This window comes from Chelmon rostratus, chromosome 9 (genome assembly GCF_017976325.1).
Source record: "Chelmon rostratus isolate fCheRos1 chromosome 9, fCheRos1.pri, whole genome shotgun sequence".
NCBI classification, from domain to species: Eukaryota; Metazoa; Chordata; class Actinopteri; order Chaetodontiformes; family Chaetodontidae; genus Chelmon; species Chelmon rostratus.
The window spans coordinates 198,471-222,206 of NC_055666.1; the positions used below are offsets into that span (position 1 = coordinate 198,471).

The following is a 23,736-nucleotide window of genomic DNA, read 5'->3' on the forward strand; positions in this document are numbered from 1 at the left end:
TACAATGCTGTCCTTTCATCTCTCCCTAAGAGATTCAAAGATTTAGCCTCTGAAAACAAACAACAAAGCCATTCACACATGGCTCAAGGAGCCTCCCAATGACAACAATAGGACACTAACGAGGCTAACGACTGTCGTTGACACCAAAGGGTTGCACCCCACCCGCCTTAATGGGGGGATCGTTTGCCTCACAATAGAGTGATACCATTCTTGTTTTTGTGGGTTGGTCTCACTCAGGGGATAAATACTTGAACCTAACATCATTGCACTGGACTAGAGCTGTCCTATCTAGTCTGGTTGCGTATGAACTGATGAAGCCTGCTCGGATGAGAGGCGAAACGTCTTCTAAGACAAACTGACGAGGTCCAGTTGCGAATGATTGAATGCCCTAAAGCTTACAATGACCTGGATGAATGAGAATATTCACAGGCACAAACAGCAAAGACTCAAACAGTTTATCAGTAGACACAGCATGCTTTCCAAATATCAGTGCTGAGGTAAATGCTGGGGCCCAATGGAAAGTATCCTTGGTCCAGAAACACAGTTTTCAGTGGATTGTTCACTGGTATTTCACTGTACTCAAAACCAACTCTATAACAGAAGACACTCACACCTTTCCAAAATCGTGCATACTTTACATAGACCTGGCATAACGTATCCTCATTAATTATTTCTTTCTTCCCACAAGACCTGTGAAGTTAATGACAAGTGGCCCTATGTAACTAGCAAATCTCCAAAGGACCAAAGAATATGAGGACTATTTTTTTTTTTTGTTCTGTTGGATAAATAAGGACTGCTTAAATGTATTAGTTATGTAATGATGTATTAATTAGCTTTTATTGTTTGCATGATATAACGTGAACATGATATAATGTGCAGTACCTTTACTAGGCTTACACAAAAATGGTATTAAATCCAATCCAAGCCTTCGTTTTGGCGACTCTGTCATATTCAAACAGCATTTTAGGTAGATTTTTAAAAACACTTTCTGAAGTGTGGAATTTCCAAGACTCATTTCTGTGTATCCATACATGTAAAATGAAGTGTTTTAGAAACAATGACATCACCTCAATTAGTGCATGCCTATTGTTGCAACAGCAATGGCAGACAACTGGTTAGTTTACATTTAGTTAGCATTGCTAGGCCATACGGCAGAAAGGTGTTTAGTAAATAAAGGTGAAGATATAGTTGTCAAATTTCTGTAAAAAATTAAATGATTAGCTATAATTATTTGTGTTTTTTAAAATTACTACCACCATGCTTAATAAGCTTACTATGCATGCTCAGAATGTTTTTTTCTGGTAGTTGATGTATCATTGACTTTTTTGCCACCATTGTAAAAAGAAGGTTGTGTGGACTGATTTTTTTTAAATATAGGGGAAAACGATCTATTGAGAAAAGTATCCACATACCTTTGGTCAAAGCCAAAGTCAGGCAGGATATCTCAGCCTCTATTGTAAAGATTGTTTTTGGCATTTCTTTTCTTCTTTTTCTCACAAGTCAAGAGTCTAACTAAATCACTGTGGTGCACCTTTAATATTTTTGTTCATCCTGTTTGTTGTGGCATTAATGTCAATGCTAATATAGAGAAATACAATGTATAGTATGTACGAGTATTGTTGAAAAATCAGTGTAATCATTTTTTACATATTTTTATTTGAAAAAGTTGAATTGAATTTTGAATAACTATAATTATCATTTTCTGAAATATAAAAGACCAAAAAAACTAAGGTATATTTATAACAGTTGAATGAGCTGCTTGAACTGCAGTGACTCTTCTGAATATCTGCAGTTTAACAGTCTTGACATGTCTTTTTCTCCATGGAAGTACTACATTGAGTGCAATGTTTAAACCAGAGTCAAATTCCTTGCATGTGTACACATACTTGGCCAATAAAGCTGATTCTGATTCTGAAATATTTATCCTCATTAAACTGACATTTGTTCTACAGCATTTTACACACCTGTGGCCAGACAAGTTTCATGCTTGATTTTGCCAGCTTAAAGCTGACTATTGCCAGGAAGGACAGACTTAAACATGGTACTGACAAGGCAAGAGTGGAAAATATAGAATTGAAACACTGTAATGTAATGTGTGTAGCTTTATGCATAGTTGAGATCATTGCTAAGGGATTCTGTGTGCTGAATCATTTAGTCCCAGTCTCAGTTTTAGTCAGTTGTTGCTCATGGGCCTTGGCATACAGAACTTCCCAGATAAGTATTTATGTTAGTTCACTTGACAATGTGGTGAGAGCAATTCACAATAAAAAATGTAGGAATCATCCTGTCCACTTTATCCATTTCCTCAACATATCTCTAATCTTCATCTCATCATTTGCCCTCCCAGTGTCTTGCATCCTCACGGTTTTGTCAGAGGTTTATGTGTTGGACCAGTCCACTGCAATCAGCTTCACTCCTGAAACACAAAGGAAGGAGACTATTAAAACAGGCTACTTTGGTCTTAGCTCTGACAGCTCCTGGTTTGAATATCCATTAATGAAGTTCTCAAGGAGTGCAGAAATCCTCTTACCATACATACTGTGATTGTGACATGTACACATCATATTTTGACATTGGAATGTTGGTTACTGCCAAGGAGCTCATTATGGTTATTTAGTATTATTAGTATAACTTCATACAGTACATGGTAATTTGAGTATTATTTACAGTATATATAGTTGTAATTAAATTAAAATGACAAAAGTGTGTTAAACAGTATAAACATGTGTACAACATTGATAATGTTTGAATGAACTAAGATGACTGGTGGCTATGCTGTTTTGTGATGGTTAAAGTCATGGTTGGAATCTACAGGAACAGGGAAAATATACAACATAATCATGCCAAATGATTCAAACATAAAACAACACATAGTAGATATAGTACCACAGTAAAACCACAGTACAACCAACATATATCTGCACAAATCTGTCATAAATTATCATATCAACTTAATTTAGCACTATTGTTAATAAACACTATTTGTATGGCACTTTCATACAAGAAATCCAGGTCTAAGTGCTTTACAACAAAGAAATCATATGCACCGAGTGCTTCACATAAGAAAAACACTAAAAAGAAGAATGAAAGAAGCAGGGATAAAAGGGATATAATCCACTTGATAATATCAGATATAAGAATAATAAAATAAAGAGAATGCAAAACATACAATGGAAAATAAAAATCACTGAATAATAGCAATAAAAAAGTTAAGAATACAGTATACAGAATGCATAACATCAAGTAAAATTATTACAAGATGACAAACTCATAGCTAGCTGGAGGTTAAAGTTCTTGTAAAAATATTTAGCGAGCTGGCCTCCCTGCAGGCATTTGTTTAGTATATTTTTATTGCCTTAGTATATTTCATTTCTGGTATATTTGTATTGCATTTATGAATATTTGTACTGTATGCTGGTTTATTTTATTCTAGTATCTTAATTTAATTTTATAATCTTTCTTATCTTCCTTATTATCTTGTTTCTAACATGGGGGTTGCAATGCAAATTTCATTGACATGTCATGCTCAATGACAATAAAGGAATCTTGAATCTTGAATGTCTTGAATCTTGAATGGTAAATGGACTGTATTTACATAGCTTTTCTAGTCTGATGACCATTCAAAGTGCTTTTACAACAGGTTTGCATTCACCCTTTCACAAACATTCATACGATGGCAAGGCTATCTGCTCATTACAAACTTTTAACCATTCACACACACACTCTCACACACCGATGGCACAGCATTCAACATTCAGTATCTTGCCCATATCTTTTACATGTAGACTGCTGACCTTCTGATAAGCGGACGTCCACTTTACCTCCTGAGCCACCCCTGCTGGAGAGCTGACCTCTATGCAGGCATGAGTTAGTTTTTCAGCATCTGTTAGATTTATAAATGATCATACTTTAGCTGTGTTTCTAAGGTGGCAAAATGAAGTTTTCATCACTTTGTTGATGTGGAAGCTTAGATCTGAATCTAGGATAACACCAGGACTATCAGCTCTGAGAATTTCTGCATTAAGAGCAATGAATAACTTTGTGGTCAATACAATATAATATAGAGCACTGATAATTCTGCTTTAAGCACAAGAACAAGATATTGAAATGATGTAAATTCACCCAGATAAATATCATTACACACAAATTGTGTAAAAAAAAATGGCTGCAATGTAAGATTATTGAGACAGGTTCTAGAACAGGCATGTCAAACTGATTCCATAAAGGGCCGTGTGGCGGCAGGTTTTTGTTTCAACCAAGGATGAGCAAACCAGGCCAATGAATCAACATCAAGGGATCACTTAGTTATCAGCTGAAGAGTGAGATGAGCTAATTAATTGATTTTAGCCTGGTGTGCTCCGGAATGACATAATCATAATGCTTTTATTAAAGACTTAAGGCATTTTGTTCAAGAGGAAGAGGGAGAAGTGTTTTTTCTGGGTGGGACCTTCAGGGGAACAATGCCAGAGAGGTCGGACAGGCCTGAAAACCATCTGTGGCCACACCAATGACAGTGGGAGGGGCCCAGAATCTGGAAACCATGGAATGGGCAAATGAACTGAATCTGTTTTTCAACAGATTTGATTCCACTCCCGCACTGTGAGGGTCATGTTTTTGTTTGTTTGTTTGTTTGTTTTTTGACGTTTACGGTTCTTTCAACACAATCCAGGCATCACTGCTGAGGGGGAAGCTAGAGAGAGCTGAAGTAGACTGCCACCTGGCTGCGCGGACCATCGACTACCTCACCAACAGACCACAGTATGTGAGGCTTCGCGACTGTGTGTCTGATGTGGTAGTTTGCAGCACGGGGCTATGTACGGTTTCCTCTTCACCCTGTACACATTTAACTTCAGACACAACATTGACAGCTATCATGTCCAGAAGTTCTCTGATGATACAGCCATCATTGGATGTGTATCACAGAGGAACAAACTGGAATACAGGGAGGTCATCACCAACTTTGTCAAATGGTGTGAACTGAACCACCTGCACATAAATGCCAGCAAGACAACGGAGATGGTGATAGACCTGTGTGTCACAGATCACACCGGTGAGCATCCAGGGTTTGGACATTAAGAGCATGGGGGAGTACAAATACCTGGTTGCAGGAAGGACCAAAGTCATCCCCATCTGATGAGAAGACTGAGGTCCTTTGAAGTGTGTAGAACACTGTTAAAAACATTTTTGACTCTGTGGTTGCATCTGCAATCTTCCACTCAGTGGTCTGCTGGGGCTGTGGAAGCTCTCAGAGGGACAGAAAGAGACTGAACAGACTGGTAGGAAGAGCTGGTTATGTCCTGGACTGCCCTCTAGACACCACTGAGAATGTAGGGGAGAGGTGGATGTTAGCCAAGCAGACACCAATCATTGACAACCCCTCTCACCCCCTGCGTGTCACTTTGGCAATAGTGTTGTATAATGTATATATAATATATTTTACTAACACTTACATACATCACATACATAATATTTATCACATACTACAAATAGTTAAAGGTCTATTATTAGAGATGTCACTTAGTGTGATTGCATCTCTGTCCACCACCAGACCCCTCCCTCTTTTGTCTTCTCTCACCACTGTTGCCGAGTGCTTACTCATGAGGGAACTGTTGGGTCTCTGTAGATAAAGAGATCTATATGCCTGAGACAATTTCGGTTGTCATTTGTCATTTGGCACTATATAAATAAAACTGAATTGAACAGAATTCATATCCATCACATCCATGCAAATATCCTGTGCAATATTACAGTTACTGTGCTTGTGTATATATATATGGTTATTTCTTATTTTGTCTTCCTTTTTATTGTACATTTGTTCTCCTCCTTTATTCTTACTATTATTGCTGTCTTATCGTCCACCACCAGCTCCTTTGTTTTGTTAATAGATCTACACCAAGGCAGATGGTGTAGGTTCACTCTGGGGGAATCGAACTGGCGACCCTCCGGTCACAAGCCGCTTCTCCAACCTCTAGGCCACGGCTGCCCCCCAATCATCCACTCCAACATCCTGTTGGTAGGGGAACTGGGGGGCCCAATGAGGGCTTGACCAGTGGACAGAGGGAATCCAGACCAATCTTTAAAAGTCTTTATGAGACCGGTCTGTAGTCGCAAGTTGCAATGGGGCTGGCCTTCTTTGGTACAAGAACCAGGCAGGATGTCTTCCACAACACCGGGACCTTCTCCAGACGTAGGACTGAGGCAAAATAGCCTTGACCACCCTTGGGATGATATAACCGAATGCCTTTGTCAGGCAGAGTCTACTCAGCCCCCTCCTCACCAGGTCAGCAGGGAGGATGCTCGTCAGAGTGGTCAATGTGAGGCTGTGTGTCAAATCTTTTGAAGAAACGGTTGAGCTTGTGTTCCACTTATAATGGTCACTGGGCCCCCCCTCCCTGCCCGACACACACACACACACACACACACACACACACACACACACACACACACACACACACACACACACACGCACACGCACTCTGTCTTTCCACCAGCTGCTGCTGTCTGACAGGCTGATGATGACTGTGTTTTTTCCCTTCCTTGTTTCAAAGTATGTTGGAGCAGATGGCCTGGAGAGGCAGAGTGGTGGGGGAATGTGCTGGAGAGGCTGCTGGGGAATGTGCCAAGAGTTTTTTGTGTGCATGTGTGTGTGTGTGTGTGTGTGTGTGTGTGTGTGTGTGTGTGTGTGTGTGTGTTTGTGTGTGTGTGTGGTTTCAGTTCGCGTGCCTTCTCTCTGCCCTCTGCCCTTCATGGCGCCAGCTCCACTTCCCCTGCACTCTAAACATCTGGTGTCTGGGACTCTGAGAACACACACACACACACACACACACACACACACACACACACACACACACACACATGCACACAGAGAGAAACAGCAAGCAAAGGGGAAAAAGCCTCTAGCAAGTTCACATCTAAAGGAGAAACATGACTGTATTAGTGTGAAGCTGGATGTAAGAGCAGTACACTGCAACTGTGTCTCAGAAAGGAAAACCTTTTCATCCAAGTTTACTGACTTTGAAATATATTAATTTTAACCACAGGGGTGCTGAATGTGTTCAGTGGGCACTTTGGATCATGCTCCTCTATGGTCTTATCAAAAATATTAGTCCAACTGATGACAATTTAGTCATCCTGTTTTATAAACAAAAATAATGTCAAGATGCTTTTTAAAAGTATTGTTAAGAGTTTTAAGGAAAAAAAAAGGTCTTTGGGGAAATATCATGAAAGCTCCTTTTCTTCTCAGCCAGCTTGATGGGTGTGTCGGTGTCTGTGTTTGATTGACTGGCAGACTACCAGATAGTAGGTGTTACGCTGTAGGTAACAAGACTGTTGATGTTACGAGTGTGGTTTCATTCCCAAAGAGTCCAATACCAACATTTTTTCATGTCCCTCTGCGTCTCAGGCAGCCGCACAAGGCACCCTGTATATACCCTGGATCAGACACACCAGGCTTTCAACTACCTACACTGTAAACCCATCTATACCAGTGGGAATGGATGGATGGGTCAAACAAACACGTGACTTTTACCCTGAAGACCAGGGTGCGTGTCCAGTGAGAAATCAAATGTGAACAACCTTTTCATACACCTAACCAAGTAGTTTTGATGCCTAAACTTAACCAAGCAGTTTTGATGCCTATAGTTAACCAAGTAGTGTAGGTGCCTAAACCTAAACAAGTAGTTTTGGTGCCTAAATCTAACCAACTAGTTTTGATGCCTAAACCCTACCAAGCAGTTTTGATGCCTACAATCAACCAAGTAGTTGTCACACCGTGGTGAGGTTTGTCTCGTCTTGGGGTTTTTGTCTTGTTATTTACTGTTTTATTTTGAAAGCCTAACTCTCCTCTCGTTTCAGAGCACTTGCGTCCTGAGCGTCCTGATTACCCATTGTCTCCACCTGTTCCTGGTTTCCCTCCATGTGTTAAATAGTCTGCGTCTCCCTTGTTTTGTGCCAGTGTGTCTTAGTCCGAGAGCCGTTTCACCAGTGCCTGTCTTTGTCCCGTTCCCATAGCCACAGTATCTCGTTCACGTGTTCCATAGTCCTCATTAAGAGAGTTTTTTGTTTGTTATACTTTTCATACTTAGCGTTAGTATTCCTCTGTTTTCTAAGAGTGATTTTTATATCTTTTCTGTTAGTCTGTTGTGTTCTTTCTCCCTTGGGAGTGATTTCAGTTTGCAGTAGTTATCATAGTGTTTCTGTTATTTTGTTATTTTTCCTCTGCTAGAGCGCCTATTTCTTTCCTTTTGTAGAATTCTCAGCCTTATTGTGTATATCATTAGTCGTGTGTATATATATTGTTGTTGTTGTTGTGTGTATATATATATATATATATATATATATATATATATATATATATATATATATAATTTCATAGCTCTTGTTCCTTTGCTCATCGAAGAGGTTTGGAATTTCGTGCTAATAAAAGCTGTGATCATTTAAAGTCTCTGCATCTGAGTCCTAATTGTGTGCTGGCCTGACTGTTTTGGTGCCTAAACCTAACCAAACTGCACTTGTTTCACAACATTAACCACATATAAGAAGAAAGGCTTTCTGGCAGGAATGCTGTGTGTGTCACTGTAATGAGAACGTGTTGGACAGCCAGTCGAGATACTCTGACCATGTAATATTGCGGTGGACGATTTACACCAGAGTTAGTTTAAAGCCCGGTGCATCTCATACAGACGCTGAAGGGTGCCTTCTGCGTCTATATGACATGCTGAGGAAGATGGCAAAGCAGTAGTATTTGACGCACTGGGAGTGACAATGAGTTGGTGTCCATAGGGAACCAGAAACATGCTTGTGCTGTAGTTTACATGTCATGGTCAGACAGTTCATTGTTAGTGGAAGAGTAAGGACTTTAGGCTACCAACTGATTTCAAAAGAAAGACTATAAAATATTTCTCCCTTTTGCTTTCTGAATTTCTCTCAAAGGACAACACAGATCAAGTGATTTACAGAGCAGTTATGGATGTTGTAGCAGACAAAAAAATGCAATTTAATTTCCATTGAGTTCACACAATGCTGATTAAGCTGACCAGTGCTATATAAATCTGTATTCTGGAATGTCTGTGGTGACATTCCTGTGCTTGCCACAGCTAGAGATGTGTTTTAGTGAGTAGGCTACAGCAATGTAGTATGAGTATGGCGAAGCCTATGGTGTCATTAGCATGCCTCCACAGTGTTTTTGTAATTGCTCTCACTACCAGAAGGGGAAGACAAAGGATTCAAATTGCAGGTTTAACATTAAAAGTTTAAAGTTTCATAGTATCAGTTCTATCTGAGCAGAGGGGATGGAAGACCAGGGTCTGTCCGGTTGAAGTGGGGTGTAGAGGTTTTGTTGCAGGGTCAGCTGTTTCACTGTTGAGGGAGCTGGGAGTGCATGGGCAAAATTTAAGGAAGACAGTGAGGGAGATGTCAGATGAGGCTGCTAGGTCTAGTCAGTGGATATGGATCAGGAGAAATAATAGTAGTTGGGGGGTGAAATAGAGACTGTGAGGGAGGGGGGGGGCATGCATGCCTAACCTGGCGGGAGGATAGGTTAAAGTCTGAACAAGACACCTCTCCTGTGCTCTGCTTTCCCTGCCCCATCTTCTCGCTCTCCCAATAGGAACAGGAAGTTTAGATAAGGTGGGGGTGTGGCCAGCTAGAGTCTCTCTTTGGGACCATGCGGCCTGTTCAGGTGAGTTTGTGTTGTAAGATACAGAGTTGGCTTGTTTTTTGATCTTTTTGGTTGTTTTCCTGTTTTGTTTGCTTCTTGGAGGAAATGTTAGGGTTTGTTTTCCTGCTCTGTTTGCTTTTTGAAGGAAATGGTAGGGTTTGTTGCTTCTTGAAGGAAGTGTTAGAAGAGGCTGTTAAATCTAGTCTGTGGTTTAGGCCTCCACCTTCAGCACCCTCTAAATTTTCCACCCCCTACCCGAACAAGGGTCTGTATCCAATCCCTACTTTCATCTTTTGACTCTACCTCTTTATTTTCTACCCCCTACCCGAACCAGGGTTTGTATTCCCACCCCGCTTTTTTGGTGCAGTTGGTGAGAGGCAGGTGCAGATGATGGTAGTGTGGCAATCGGCAGTTACATGTGGCATCTAGGCCTGTGGTAGCATTGTAGCAGCTAACAATAGCTAAAGCGGTGAGAGTATGATAGTATCTTAGCAGTTAGTATTGGTAGCTAGCAATTAACATTAACAGTATAGGTGAATCTAGCTTTATTGTCTTCTTCTGTTCCTCTTAGCAGGTAGCGGTTAGCACGTAACATTAGGTAAATGGTAGCATCGGAACTGTATTGTCTTCTTCTGTTCTTCTTAGCGGTTAGCATTAGCAATAGTTAAATGGTAGTATCGGTACTGGCCACTACCTGGAGCATCTCTGGGTCAGTTGAATGTGGCGGTGCTGTTTGGATTGTGTAGGAGCAGTGTGAACTGGCACTAGGGGGGGTGACTCTGGGACGCCGGAGTTCACTGCCTAACCTCCTGGAGGTGTAGTGGAACTAAGTAGGCGAAACACTGTTGAAGGGAGGTTTCCACCTGATGACCCCCAGAGACGTGTTAGGAATCACTGCTCTTTGGCATGTATAGAGGCAGATTAGAGCTCCAAGGTTCTTCACTGAGAATGAATCCTCTTTTTGAGCACAAGTATCTTGTGTTTAAATTAACTCTATACTTGCTTTCACACACATACACACACACAAACTCACACACACACACACAGTAAAAAGACACATGTAAAGTGGAATGTGGATAGAACAAAGTGGCACACTTGTTTCTGGCACACAAGGGAAGTGTTTGGGAGGTGATTAAATTAAACAGATATTTCAATGTACTACATTACATAGAATTAACTCTGTTCAGCTTGTGTAGACTGAGTATGTATTTTTGCATCAAATCTGCAAAGGACTTCTTTCATCAAAACTTACTAAAACAGGAACAAAACAAGCATGTGGGTGAGGCAGGATAGCCAAATAACAGAAAGCACGCAATATATTTTCTTTAGAACACCATATACCAAGTGATATGTGAGTATGTAAGTGGATTTTTTGGATTTGGACATGCTGTCGTTACTTAGAGACTATTTTTCAGAGGAGTACAAAGATCTCAAGCTCCTCTTCTGTGGAACCATCTTCCAGTAGGCTTAGAATTTTCCTATTTGATAAATCTTACAGTTAGGGCTGGCTCAGGCTTGCCTTGGACCAGCCCCAAATAATGCTGCCACAGGATTGGACTGTCGGGGGACTTCCAATGGCACACAGAGCTCCTCTGTTCTTCTCTCCCTCTCCATCTGTATGCATTCCTGTCCTACCAAGGCATGTTACTAACTTGGCTTCTTCCGGTGCACATGGTGAGTGGCTGAACCTGGATTATGGATTAGAGCCGCGCCGCCTGCTGTGGCCCTGCCGGACATCCACTGCAACTTTTACTACTATTAGCTGTACTACCATTATTATTAAATCAATAGTGCTGTATTCTGTTCATATACTATCTGCTATTAATATGTAAATACATCACCTACATAAATATATCACATATGTATATACTAGCCATATGTACTTCATATAGCTACAAATCTATTAGAGCTGTCGATACTGTGATTGTATTTCTGTGTTTCTCTCTCTCTTTCTCTGCCTCTCTCACCCAACCGATCAAAGCAGATGGCTGCCCATCCAGAGCCTGGTTCTGCTTGAGGTTTCTGTCTGAAAAAATGGAAGTTTTTCCTCGCCACTTTGCCAAGTGCTTGCTCATGAGGGAACTGTTGGGTCTCTGTAGATAAAGAGTTTGGTCTGTACCTGCTCTATATGAAAAGTATCCTGAGACAACTTTGGTTGTGATTCTGCACTATATAAATAAAATTGAATTGAATTGAAATGAATTAACAGAGATGTGATGCAACAACACCCACCTGACACTCGATACCAGCAAAACAAATCAGCCTGAAGTAGACTACAATGCTTCAAAAATATGCATGTTGTTGCAAAGAAGCTACATATTGTGAAACATGGATGCTCACACACATCTTTAACCCAGAGGCACAGAAGACCTTTGCAATCATTGCAGTTTCAAGGTGGGCACCCAAGACTAATGTCACCAACCTAATGTGTAATATGGTCACAATCTCCCCTTCTGTTCCTGAGTTATGGCGCTGAGTACTGACTAGAAACATGTTTGTAGAACATTACGATGTCACAGTGAAGTTGACCTATCATTTGTATATAAATGTCATCTCATCATTTTATCCTATGAGACGTTTGTGTGAAATTTTGTCATAATTAGTGTATGAATTCTTGTGTTATGGCCAAAACTGTGTTGTGTGTGGTCATAGTGACCATACACAACACGTTGATCACCAAATTCTAATCAGTTTAGGCATGAGTCTAAGTGGAGGTTTATGCTACATGTAATGAAATTCCCTACAGGAATTCCTGAGATATTGTGTTAATGAGAATGGGACAGACATGAGGTCACACTGACCTTGACATTTGACTTTGAAAATCGAATCAATCCATCCTCGAGTCCAAGTCAACATGTGTGCCAACCAAATCTGAAGAAATTTCCCCAAGGCATTCCTTAGATTGACGAGAATGAAACAGAGGTCACAGTGACATTGACCTTTGACCTTTGTCCACCAAAAACTATTCAGTTCATCCTTCAGTCCACGTGAATGTTTGTGCCAAATTTGAAGAAATTTCCCCAACTGATTCCTGAAATACTGCATTCACAGAGGTCACAGTGAACTTGACCTTTGACCCTCTAGGCAGTCCTGAAATGTTGCATTCACGCCTTCAGTCGTTAGCAACTGGACTTGTTGGTTGTCTTGGAAGACGTTTCGCCTCTCATCTGAGTAGGCTTCATCAGTTCATGCGCACCAGACTAGAAAGGACAGCTCTAGTCCGATGAAATGGGTTCAAGTATTTATCCTCTGAGTGAGGCCAACCCCCAACACCAAGGATGGTATCACTCTATTGTGAGGCAAACGATCCCCCATTAAGGCGGGGTAGGGTACAACGATCCCCCATTAAGGCGGGGTAGGGTGCAACCCTTGGGTGTCAGCGTCAGTCGGCTGCCTCGTTAGTGTCCCATTCTTGTAAATTTTTGAATCTCTTTGGGAGAGATGAAAGGACAGCATTGTATTTGGGAGATAGGTGGTGTCTCAGACCTCCCCCTCTGTTCGGAGATGGTTTTTCAACCTTGACATAGATGGCTTCTCTGTCCAGAATATGCACATTTTTATCCTCAAAGGAGTGTGCTTCTTCCTTGAGGTGCAGGTAAACAGCTGAGTCTAGACCCTGAAGAGTTAGCCCTTCTGTGTTGTGCCATGCTGGCTGGTGCACCCCAAAGACCGGACACCTCACACTCAGAGGAACAATCTGGTGTATGCAGTGCAGTGCAGTGAGGAATGCACAGACTTATACACTGGGGAAACAAAACAGCCACTGAGCAGACAACAAAAAACCTAGTTAGTTCATCCTTGAGTCCAAATGAACATTTGTGCCAAAATTAAAAGAAATTCCCTCAAGGCATTCCTGAGATATCGCATTCACGAGAATAGGATGTACAGACAGACAACCTGAAAACAGTTACGTTTGATGTGTGTTTGATGTAAAATAATGAGCGATAATAACAAAATATAATATAAGAAAGCTAAATTAACGCACACAAATTAATTCAACAATTTCATCAATTTGTCAAATTGTTCTGACTTTGCTTAACAGCAAACAACAGGGCTGCAAAATAAAAACGATTGTAATTCATATTGATTGAATATTTATGTTAAAAAAAAAATTAAGTGCTGCCAGCTGAGTGGTAAGTATGACATGATGCTGATGTGATGGAACTGGTGCTACACACAGGCAATACACTTAATCTATCAAGTCAACAGTTGAAGACAGAGAATGTGGTGAGTTTGTAGAGTTTGTATGAACAGCAAATTAAAAGTGAAGCAGGTCAGATTACTGTTATATTATCAAATGTAATTATAAGGCAGAGGAAATTAGAAATAAAGGCCACAATTTCAGAATGTTTGTTGTACAGAGAATGAGTACAGCCTCACCTTCCTCTTTTTGCTCCTGCCCTCTGCCTGCAGGGTCCTGGTACACTGCTCGACACACTGAGAGAAACTGAGACTGCTGTGGTCAGAACTGTAGTCCAGCTCAGCCAACTGTGCCAGAGACAGGATGTAGTTGCAGGCTATACGTAGTATTGCCAGCTTGGAAAGCTTCTGCCCATAAGAGTAACATGGCACCTGGAGAGAGAAGGACATTGAGTGAGATGGTGCAAAAGATGTTTTTTGCATGTTTGATCACCATACTGTAGCTGGAATGTAAAAAAAAAGGAAAAGGCTATTTAAGGCTGTATCCTAAGGCTAGGATAGGGCTATATATTTATATTTGTTTATCAATCTCTGTTGTCATCACAATGAATGAACATATGTCACCCAATGCAACAGCATGGCTCTTTCATATTTCTATCAGCTCTGAATGACAGTGGAGTTTATTTTATGTTGTCTTAGGAAGGTCTGCTAATTTATAATAGAGGTGCACAAAATCCAGTCTTCTTCAGGCCTGGTTGGATGGCTTCTGTAATTCAATGGCCTTGTGTTTCACAGCAGTAAACTGGTGCTGTCATCTGATAACATAAAATTTAAATTTGAAATGTGACCTATCAGAATCTTTCTTTTGCGCTGTTATTATGCTGCAGTGTTATATTAGGACATATAGAAATATTATACAGTGCTTGAAATGACAAAGTAAGTGAACTGTTGTTCATAAAAAAAAGAAAACCTGAAGATAGAAAATGAGAGGCTTTAGGATAATGGCTTTATTTCCTGCAGTGTAGAGTCAACATCTGTGTATTGAGGCCATCATCAGCACATCTGTGCAGTGACTCTTCTTTGTATGTTTTCAGTGTGGACAACTAGTCTGACCTGCTTCCTCAGGGCCTCAAATGCAGCACTAATGGTGTGGACACGGGTCCTCTCTCTGGCGTTGGCTAGTAGCCTCCTGGTCTGCTGGATGGCTTTGACCTCTGGAAGACGCCCAGGTCCATCATCACTCGCTCCAACCCGCTTCCTTGGAGACTCCTTAGAGTAGAAGACAGGAGTTTATAGAACTGATCAAAAGTAAGTCATTACCAAGTTCACATTTGTTTTAACTAAAAAAAAGCCCACTATATCAAACTTTTCCTCAAGAAAATTGTTTTTTCCTTGGAGGGGGAAAGGCACTGGGGGTGGGGGATCAAAGCTAACATAGGGGCATTTGACACTGCTGCAACTTTTCCCTGCAACGTTCTACAACAGTTTCACCTGTTGCAAATCTTTGGTCCAAACTGGGCTTTCAACATGTGAACATCATGATTGGGTATGAAAGGGGCATCCTCGAAAGGCTCAGTCATTCACAGGCAAGGATGGGGTGAGGTTCACAACTTTGTGTTGGGAAATAGTCCAACAGTTGAAGAACAATGCCTCTTAAAGCACAAATGCAAGGAACTTAGGGATTACGATTTACAATTCATAATATCATCCAAAAAATTCAGAGAAACTAGAGAATGTAGCTGGCATGGTCAAAAACCAACAGTGAATGCTCACCTTTGATCCCTTAGGCAGCACTGCATCAAAAATTGGCAGGATTGTATAAACAACATTACTTTGGCTAGGGAACATGTACAATTTAAACATGTGCAAGTAAAGACTCTACCAGGCAGATGAAATACATAAATGTATCAAAGAATTTCACTCTCAAAACTTCTGCAATTAGTGTCCTCAGTGAGAGAGAGAAGAGAGAAGGTGAAGTAACTGTTGAAACTAAAAAGCTATTAGTTATAAATTAAGGCCACATTGAAAATCATTGATGAACAATCTTTGATGAGTATTGCCTATCCCTAACATTGTTAAATTTATACATTATCTTGAAAAGAGGTAAGCTGCACTAAACTACAGTTGCACATGAGTATTTTATTTAGTGATAATTTGGAAAGATGAAACTTAGGCCATAACTGGGAGTTATTCATAAGAAATATGAGCCCAATCGGCCTGATGATGGTGCTGTAATTAAGGCCCACAAATTTTGGAAAGGCCTTTCACACCATAAGTCTGACTGACTTGAAATATTACACAATTTGGAAGTAATTAATTTTTATTAATTAGCAAATTGAAAAACAGTAATTTGAAATATACTTTTAGGGTTCTGACTATATCAATATTAAAATGTGTATACAGTATTGGGACTGAAATGCACATTTCTATTACATAGAAAAACATGGCTGCCATCAACCAAAAACTTCACGAGGGGCAGGGCTTAGCAGGAAAAGTCATTACCTCCTTGTCATTAACTCATTAACAATTTGTGTAATCATCATGAATCTAAGTATATGTCGTCAAGCCATGTTTGTGAATAGGCCTCTGGAAACATTTTGAGCCTACTATACCAAATAGAAATACTAAAAACTAGGTAAGCACTAACCAAAATCTTGGTGCAAGTGGGCGTGGCCTATCCAATATTAGGTCATAACTCAAGATACCTTTGACCAATACTGGTTGGACTCACTGGAGACATCCCATGCTATCCCCTGAACATACACACTGAGTTTTCTTATAATTCAATGATGCAGGCTTTGTGATAATGAAACAAATGTTTCATTGGTTTCACTCCTTTAAACAGAATTAAACGAAGTGAAGTGACTTTGCTCACCTTTAAGAAGCCAGAAAACTTCTTGCTTGTTGCTGCTCATAGCTTTAATTTTGGCCCATTGAGCTGCTTCCTTCTGCCCAGGTCCGAAGGGCTTGAACTCAGAAACGCCACTTGCAGCTATGCACTACTTATTATTTTTTCAATTAAGTCATTAATCTATTTAACACAATAGGTGACATTTTCAAATGCCTTGTTTTGTCTGACCAGTACGTCAAAACCAAAGATATTCAGTTTACAATTATATGACAGAGATAAAAGTAGCAAATCATCACATTGGAGTAACTAGAAAATGTCAGTGTTTGGGGCTTAATAAATTAATCTTAAACAATTAATAGATTATTCAAAAATCATTGCTGCTTAATTTTTATCAAATTTCAAATTTAAATACAAAAATATTTCATATGCAAATCTTAGAACAGGTTACACACCACACCTTCACCTTAGGTGACTGGACCTGGGGCTCCATGTGTTCATGACACTGGGAGGCTCTGGGGACAGGCAGAGCTGCAGTTTGGCCTGAGAGAGTGGTCTCCAGAGAAAAGGCCTGGTGGCTGGGTGAGTGACTGTGGCTGCCGGTGGTTGATGTTGAGAGAGGGAAAGTAGAGCAGAGGCCCAGTTTGAGTCTGTTGGACAGAGGCTGGGAGATGGCTGTGGGCCAGTGGGAGATCTCTGGATTAGGGAATGGAGAGGCAGGTAACTGGGACAGTGTAGATGTGATGGCAGACATGTTTATGCCAATTCTCATGTCTATGGCACCACTCTGAGCTGGAGCCATGCTGTCTTCTGGTAGTCCTGACAGAGTTCCTGTAGTACTCGCCATTGCCTCCTGTGACATCATCAGCTGTCTGTGTAGTGGAGCCAACCTGCTGACATTACATACCTCAGTCTGTATGTCATCTACCAAGTCCATATCAGACATGTCTGCTAGGTAAGCTTTCATCCTCTCAGGCTCAGGGCTGTTGAAAAGCCTTTTAGGCTCCCGGGACTTCCTCTTGAACCGCTTTTTAGTGCCTGGCACAGTGATCAGTACTGGGTCTTTATTAATGGATCTATCCCAGGTGTTATTCAGTGGATGAGGGTTCTTCATTTTCCAACAATTAGTGTAACTACCAAGCTAAAGTGAAATAAATTTTAATTAGTCAAATTTCAACTACACAAAAGTTAATTCATCTGAACTGTATTTCAGCGGCAAAACCTTCTAAACTGTCCAATAAAATGTTTCAATTACTCAAATTTTCATCATTTGCTTCATTACCGTAAAAAAGTCAGAGGGGACTGACACAAGTTTTGGTCTCAGTCTATGTCAAGCTTTCCATCTTTAAATGCACACATAACTAAGCAGTATGAGTTTTGTTCAAGAATACAAAATCTAAACCCTGTAAAAAACCCTACCTTCCTGACAAACATTCAGCTGCCAACTGTGTAACACAAGCTGTTCAACTGCGCTGACAGAAGCTGCACAGTTGTGTGTGTTACTTTAACTTTACCAGCAGGTTTTCTGTGGCTCCACTCTGTCTGCATAGCAGCATCCTGAATAATCCACATCAGAACACAAAGCTGTGTAACATCTGCTATTCCACATGAGCCGTCCCTCTGGATGGAGACTTGCAGAACACTTTTCCTCGGCTGTTAAGGTTTCTTTCTGTGAGAGCAGTCCAGGCATATGCCTCAGAATCAGGGTTACAGTCAAGCTGTCTGAGTGTGGCTCCAGTCAGTCTGCATAGCAGCACTGAGAATAACCCACACTGATACACACACTGAGCACAGATAGGCTGCAGTGGAGCTGCAGCTGCTGGACAAAATAATGGGAACAGTATATGAACAGGATGGCAGCTCACACTGTCAGGCACACTGACCACTCATATAGAACGACTATGAAACAGCTCTGACTCAACTCTCAGTTTTTCAAACGATTTCAAAGCAACCAGAGGGGACACAATCTTTTTGGTTATTTGCAGAGTAAAACAAAAATTGACAAGTCATGGGGAACAGCTATGAGAATTAACACATTCCAAACGCATACCAATTTAATCTACCCACAGAGCAATGTTTCTAAGTTTGTGAACTCCACGGCGCTTCTGTTAAAGTGTCAGGGTTCGTCTGACAGCATTAACGGGAGCACTGGCGCAGATCTCTACTATTCCAAGATGACAATGTCATCTACACGCTGTCCTGGTACCGATTCATCCCTCATTCAAGCTCAGGGTCCGTTCTTGAAGAAAAGCTCCGGTATCACCGCTGTACAGCGATATTTGGCTCTCACTGAGTTGGCTTGGTGTTCATTGGCTACAGGAAGTTACTTGTTATCCATACAACAGTAACGGTTAACTAGTCTGCTAGTGTATCTTCTGAGTTGACGCCGGTATATCGGGTTCGGTCCTCCTGGTCTCTCGTGATCCTGCTCTTCTGGAAACGCAGCAGCGCGCGCAGCGCTCAGCCTGCAGTCAGAAGACAGAACCGACAGCAAACTGGATACAAAGCACAGGAGGCTCGCGCTCCTCTGACTCTGCTGTAGTTTATGGAACGCGAAGTGGCTCAAAATCCGCCTGCTTTAGCTTTTAGCGCCGTCAAGCCTTATATTAACGCATGGTCCGTCCCGTGCTGGCATACTAGCTCAGTAGTGTAATGGAACCGCCTTTCCATGGGAATGGTCACAGATTTAAGGCTGACAATGACAATATAGGAGAATGAGAAGGTCACTAAATTGAGGGATAACTCTCTTTTGCATCAATGATATGTTAATATTATATTCTTAGTGAAAATCTTAGATCAATTTATATCATAAAAACAAGTTTTTGAATTTCTGTCTAGTTATTCTATAAATTTTGAGCAACAAAACGAAAATGATTTAAATGACATGATTTAACTTCAAAGTTGCTGTGAATGCTGTTAACCTGGAAAGAAAATGTTTTTGTCAAACAAAAAAAAATGTGCAAAACCCTGACTGCAATGTAATTGGGCATTAGAAGCACAGATATCCAGCAGGGGGCTCTCTCTTCCCAGTAATATGACAGTGTGGTTGTGAGGTCTCGAAATCTGGTCAAAATGCAATTAGCTGATGCGATCAAATTAGTAGCTCAGTGATTGTTATGTTCTGCATACCAAAGGATTGCCACAACCGTAATTTGGACAAATTATTTTTCAAAACTATTCTCTTAATGTTAATGATGTGCTTAGGAATCCACTTAACTGCTCTGTGTTGACAATGCTATAAACTTCTGAATTGAAACCCTTTTGTAAAATAAACATCTTACCTTAATGTATTTGTGATTTATAACCACAGATACCCAGCAGAGGTCTTCCCCTGTGATGGCTCTATCCATCCATCCATCCATCCATTTTCTTCCACTTATCTGCTGGGTCGTGGGGGCAGCAGTCTAAGCAGTGATGCCCAGACTTCCCTCTCCCCAGACACTTCCTCCAGGTCTTCCGGGGGGGACTCCGAGACGTTCCCAGGCCAGCCGAGAGACATAGTCCCTCCAGCCCGGCCTCTTCCCGGTGGGGCATGCCCGAATATTTTCTTTTTTTTTTTTTTGGTCTATTGCAGTGGATTTAACAGCTCTGTGAGTAGAGCAACTGTTTTGCCTACCAATTCCCCTAAATTAAAGCTGGTCTGGTATAGTATTGGTTATAGGACATGTACATCATGTAACATTAGGAAAATTGCAAAATGTTTGGATTTTTTTTTTTTTGACTGTAAACTGTTAGAAAAAGAACAATTGTTAAAAACATTAAATTCAACTTTAAAAGAACAAGTTCTCCAAAAAGCATAGTTACACGAATATAAAAAAGATATGCTATTATAGTGAGTTACAATAATATATATGTAATAGTAGTGATAATCAATTGATAATCAACTAGTATTTCATGATTACCCATGAATAGACCTTTGGGAACCTTACCAGTCCATCAAAAGGATGTAAAAATTCCAGCCTCAGCCTGGAGCTGTGCAGGGTGCAACTTAAGGTGACTGAGTGGCTACACAGGGTACAGGCCGGTGAGTGTCTGTATTGTGGCCAGACTGTTGACTGCATGTTGTCAGACTGTCGATGTACTCCCAGTGTGGACTGCACAACACTTCCCAATCAGTGGTGTCAAAACAGTCCCTCAGTGCCATGGACTCCTCTGACCATGTCTTCACATACTTATTGGTTGGCTATTGTTTAATCACCAAAGGTATTAGCGGGGAGCAGGTGAATCAGGTTGCGGACAGATCTGTCCAGTGGGGGGAGGGGTGAAGAACTGTACACATCCTTTATGCTTGTGTACAGTAAGTCCAGTGTTTTATTGTCTCTGGTGTGGCATTTGACATTCAGGGCAAAGGTGGGGAGAGTTGAAGACAGGGAAGCATGACTGAAATCTCCGGCATGAGGAGGAGGGACCATCTTATCAGCCTAGTCAGAAAGATTGGCTTTCATCTAGAAACATTCCATTGAAAACCAACACCTCCATTATCTGGGAACATTTGAGATTGAATCCATCATTAACCCTTCAGCTGTCAAACTAAAGAAAGCTCAGAGTGTTTGTGAACTGATGAAGATGATGGAGGAAAATGGATATCTATCTATCTATCTATCTATCTATCTATCTATCTATCTATCTGTCTGTCTGTCTTTTTTCATAATATTAGAATTTTTCTCATAACATCATCTTCAATTCAATCCATTTATGTAGCCTTAATGTTAATGTTAAATGTGGGATAAACACAGCTGTAGCTAAGAACGTTAATATGGGTCTGGGACAAATTTGCAAAAATGGGTGAATAGTATTTATCCCTGTTGGATCTTGATGGTAACTCTTTAAATGACTATTTAAAAACTGCTAATCTGGTAGCTGCTGAAAAGCAGAAATAATTTTTGAATAATTTTGTAGAAGGTGACACATTCACAATGCCTGTTTTGTCCAACCAATAGTCTAAACCCCTTAGAGTGGCTGTGGCTCAGGAGGTAGAGTGGTTGTCCACTAATCAGAAGATCGGTGGTTCCATCCCTGGCCTCAGCAGTCAAGGTATCCTTGGTATCCTTGGGCAAGATGAACCGCCATCAGTGTGTGAATGATTAAAAGCTTAGAAGGAGCAGGTTGCCTAGCAATCGTATGAATGTGGGTGAATGCAGACTTATTTTTGTAAAAAGCACTTTGAGTGCTCGTCAGACTAGAAAAGCACTATGTTAATACAGTCCATTTACCATTTTCTCAATTAGAGTATAATTGATTATGGTATAATATCTATCTATCAATATATATATATATATATATATATATATATATATATATATATATATATATATATATATATATATATATATATATATATATATATATATATACATATATACATACAGACCAGATCAAAATCTTAAGACCAGTTGAAAAATCGCTAGAATTTACCTTTTGCACATTTGGATTTTAATGAGGTTTTAAGTAGAGCTACAATATGCAAAAGCAAGAAGGGGGAGTGTGACTAAAAGCACTTTGAAAAAATAATTTATTGAAAACAACAAGTAAACTGAAATCAGCTGTTTATTCTCAGGTGGGATCTCCTTGTCATACCAGTAACGTTGGAAGCCATCTGGACCGTCAAGGTTAAATTTTTTTTCATCAGAGAATAAAACTTTTTTCCACCTTTGAATGTCCCATGTTTGATGCTCCCTGGCAAAGTCTAAACGGGCAGTTTTGCCCGACAGAAAATGATAATTTTGAGCAGATTTTGGCTTTTATAGCCTGTGGTCTTAAACTTTTGATCAGCTGATAAACAGCCAGGTCTGTATATTTGTATGTGTTGAAGCATTTGTTACTTCCAGGCTGGAATATTGCAATTCTTTAAGATTAAGGGCTACCTGAATGCATGCAGTCATTCTTCTCCAACAACTCCATGCGATTCAGTGCAACAGTTTGGCCAACAAAAATCCTTGTTGTTGTGTGTTGTGTAACTGTTACTTACACTGACGTAACTCTTTTTGTTTTAAAAAAACAAAAAAACAAAAAACAGAGTAAATCCTGCTGCTGTTTCAGCCTTTTCTTTGGTGGTGGCACTGAGCTGGAATGAGATGACAAAACATTTTGGCCAGTGTTGACTTTACTTTGGAACACTGACAAAGTTAGCAGTTAAATAATGGAGTGACCATCCCAGAATTATGATGACTTAACTCAAAAGATATGGTTTCTATATATGAATGTAAACTAACAACAAGACGTTATAAGCAAGCCATATTCATAGCAACGTTCCCTAAAGACCATTTTACCTCGTTCAAAAGAGTTCCTGTCACCACACCCTCTGCTGTTGTCTGCTGTCTCCTGCATCTCAAATACTCCCAGAGCTGGTGAGGGAAGAGGTGGGCCAGTGACATGATGCTGTGTTGTGCTTTCAAAATAAATGCAAGTGAGTTAAAGATTTTAAAATCAATTTTTTTTTCAAACTTTTTGCGGTATAATTTTGTATGGGACAAATGCGCCTGTCTCCAATATTGGAGGGAACACCCCCCCAGTTTCAATGCCTATGCCCATGACACACTGAGCTGGATATACTATATGGCCCTGTCCTGGTTTGGAGTTATTTAATAAAATATTTGTAAACTATTGTGCTAGTCTTATAGACTAAGTGGCATGATCTCTCCCCAAGTTTTCTGAGTAGGCTATCAGAAAATTCTTAACCATCAAAAAGTAGGCCACAGTTGCATGCCATCTATGACATTTATAACACTGACTGTCAGCACTCCCAGTTAGGTAGGCTACCTGTCTAATAGTAAGGAGGCTAATAAACAACAGTATTGTAGGGGAGGCAGACATACAGAGTATAAATTTTACACCATACAATAGTGACAGAAATATCTGATGAAGTACATCACAGTTGTTGTTGCTGCAATTAATGTGATCTAGTTGTATTACAGTTGCTTACAGAGCGAGAGAATCTTTATGTGTGTCACAATTATTACGATAAACTCGAACCAGAAACAGCGCAAAACGCATCACCCAGAGGTTGAGAGATGCCCTCCTGTGCACTGGGTAAACTGCATAGATGTCTCTTTACACGGAAGACTTCTGGACATCAGTGTCCATTTTACAT

At 40.4% G+C, this 23,736-nt stretch overlaps 1 protein-coding gene across 2 annotated transcripts; it reads right to left on the bottom strand.

The window, feature by feature from the left end:
- Window positions 1-311: 311 nt before the first annotated feature.
- On the bottom strand, window positions 312-19,203 carry atoh8 (atonal bHLH transcription factor 8). Of its 2 annotated transcripts, none has more exons than XM_041944133.1 (4): window positions 17,113-19,203; window positions 14,912-15,067; window positions 14,039-14,230; window positions 312-2,416 (listed from the first exon to the last, which is right to left on the bottom strand). In XM_041944133.1, exons 1-4 carry the CDS (start codon window positions 17,758-17,760, stop codon window positions 2,411-2,413), a joined length of 1,002 nt encoding a protein of 333 aa, XP_041800067.1. In that variant the 5' UTR covers window positions 17,761-19,203; the 3' UTR covers window positions 312-2,410. The 2 variants fall into 2 exon arrangements, with proteins under 2 accessions (XP_041800067.1, XP_041800066.1); XM_041944132.1 differs by having other exon boundaries at window positions 17,107-19,203.
- Window positions 19,204-23,736: the final 4,533 nt, after the last annotated feature.

What these genes read in the sequence shown, in the direction of transcription:
- atoh8 (XM_041944132.1), bottom strand. Translation starts at nt 17,760, where the DNA reads ATGAAGAACCCTCATCCACTGAATAACACCTGGGATAGATCCATTAAT. An exon ending in TCCAGTCACCTAAGGTGAAG is followed by an intron (nt 15,068 to 17,106) that starts GTGTGGTGTGTA and finishes TTCTACTCTAAG; the next exon opens with GAGTCTCCAAGGAAGCGGGT. An exon ending in TTGAGGCCCTGAGGAAGCAG is followed by an intron (nt 14,231 to 14,911) that starts GTCAGACTAGTT and finishes TTCTCTCTCCAG; the next exon opens with GTGCCATGTTACTCTTATGG.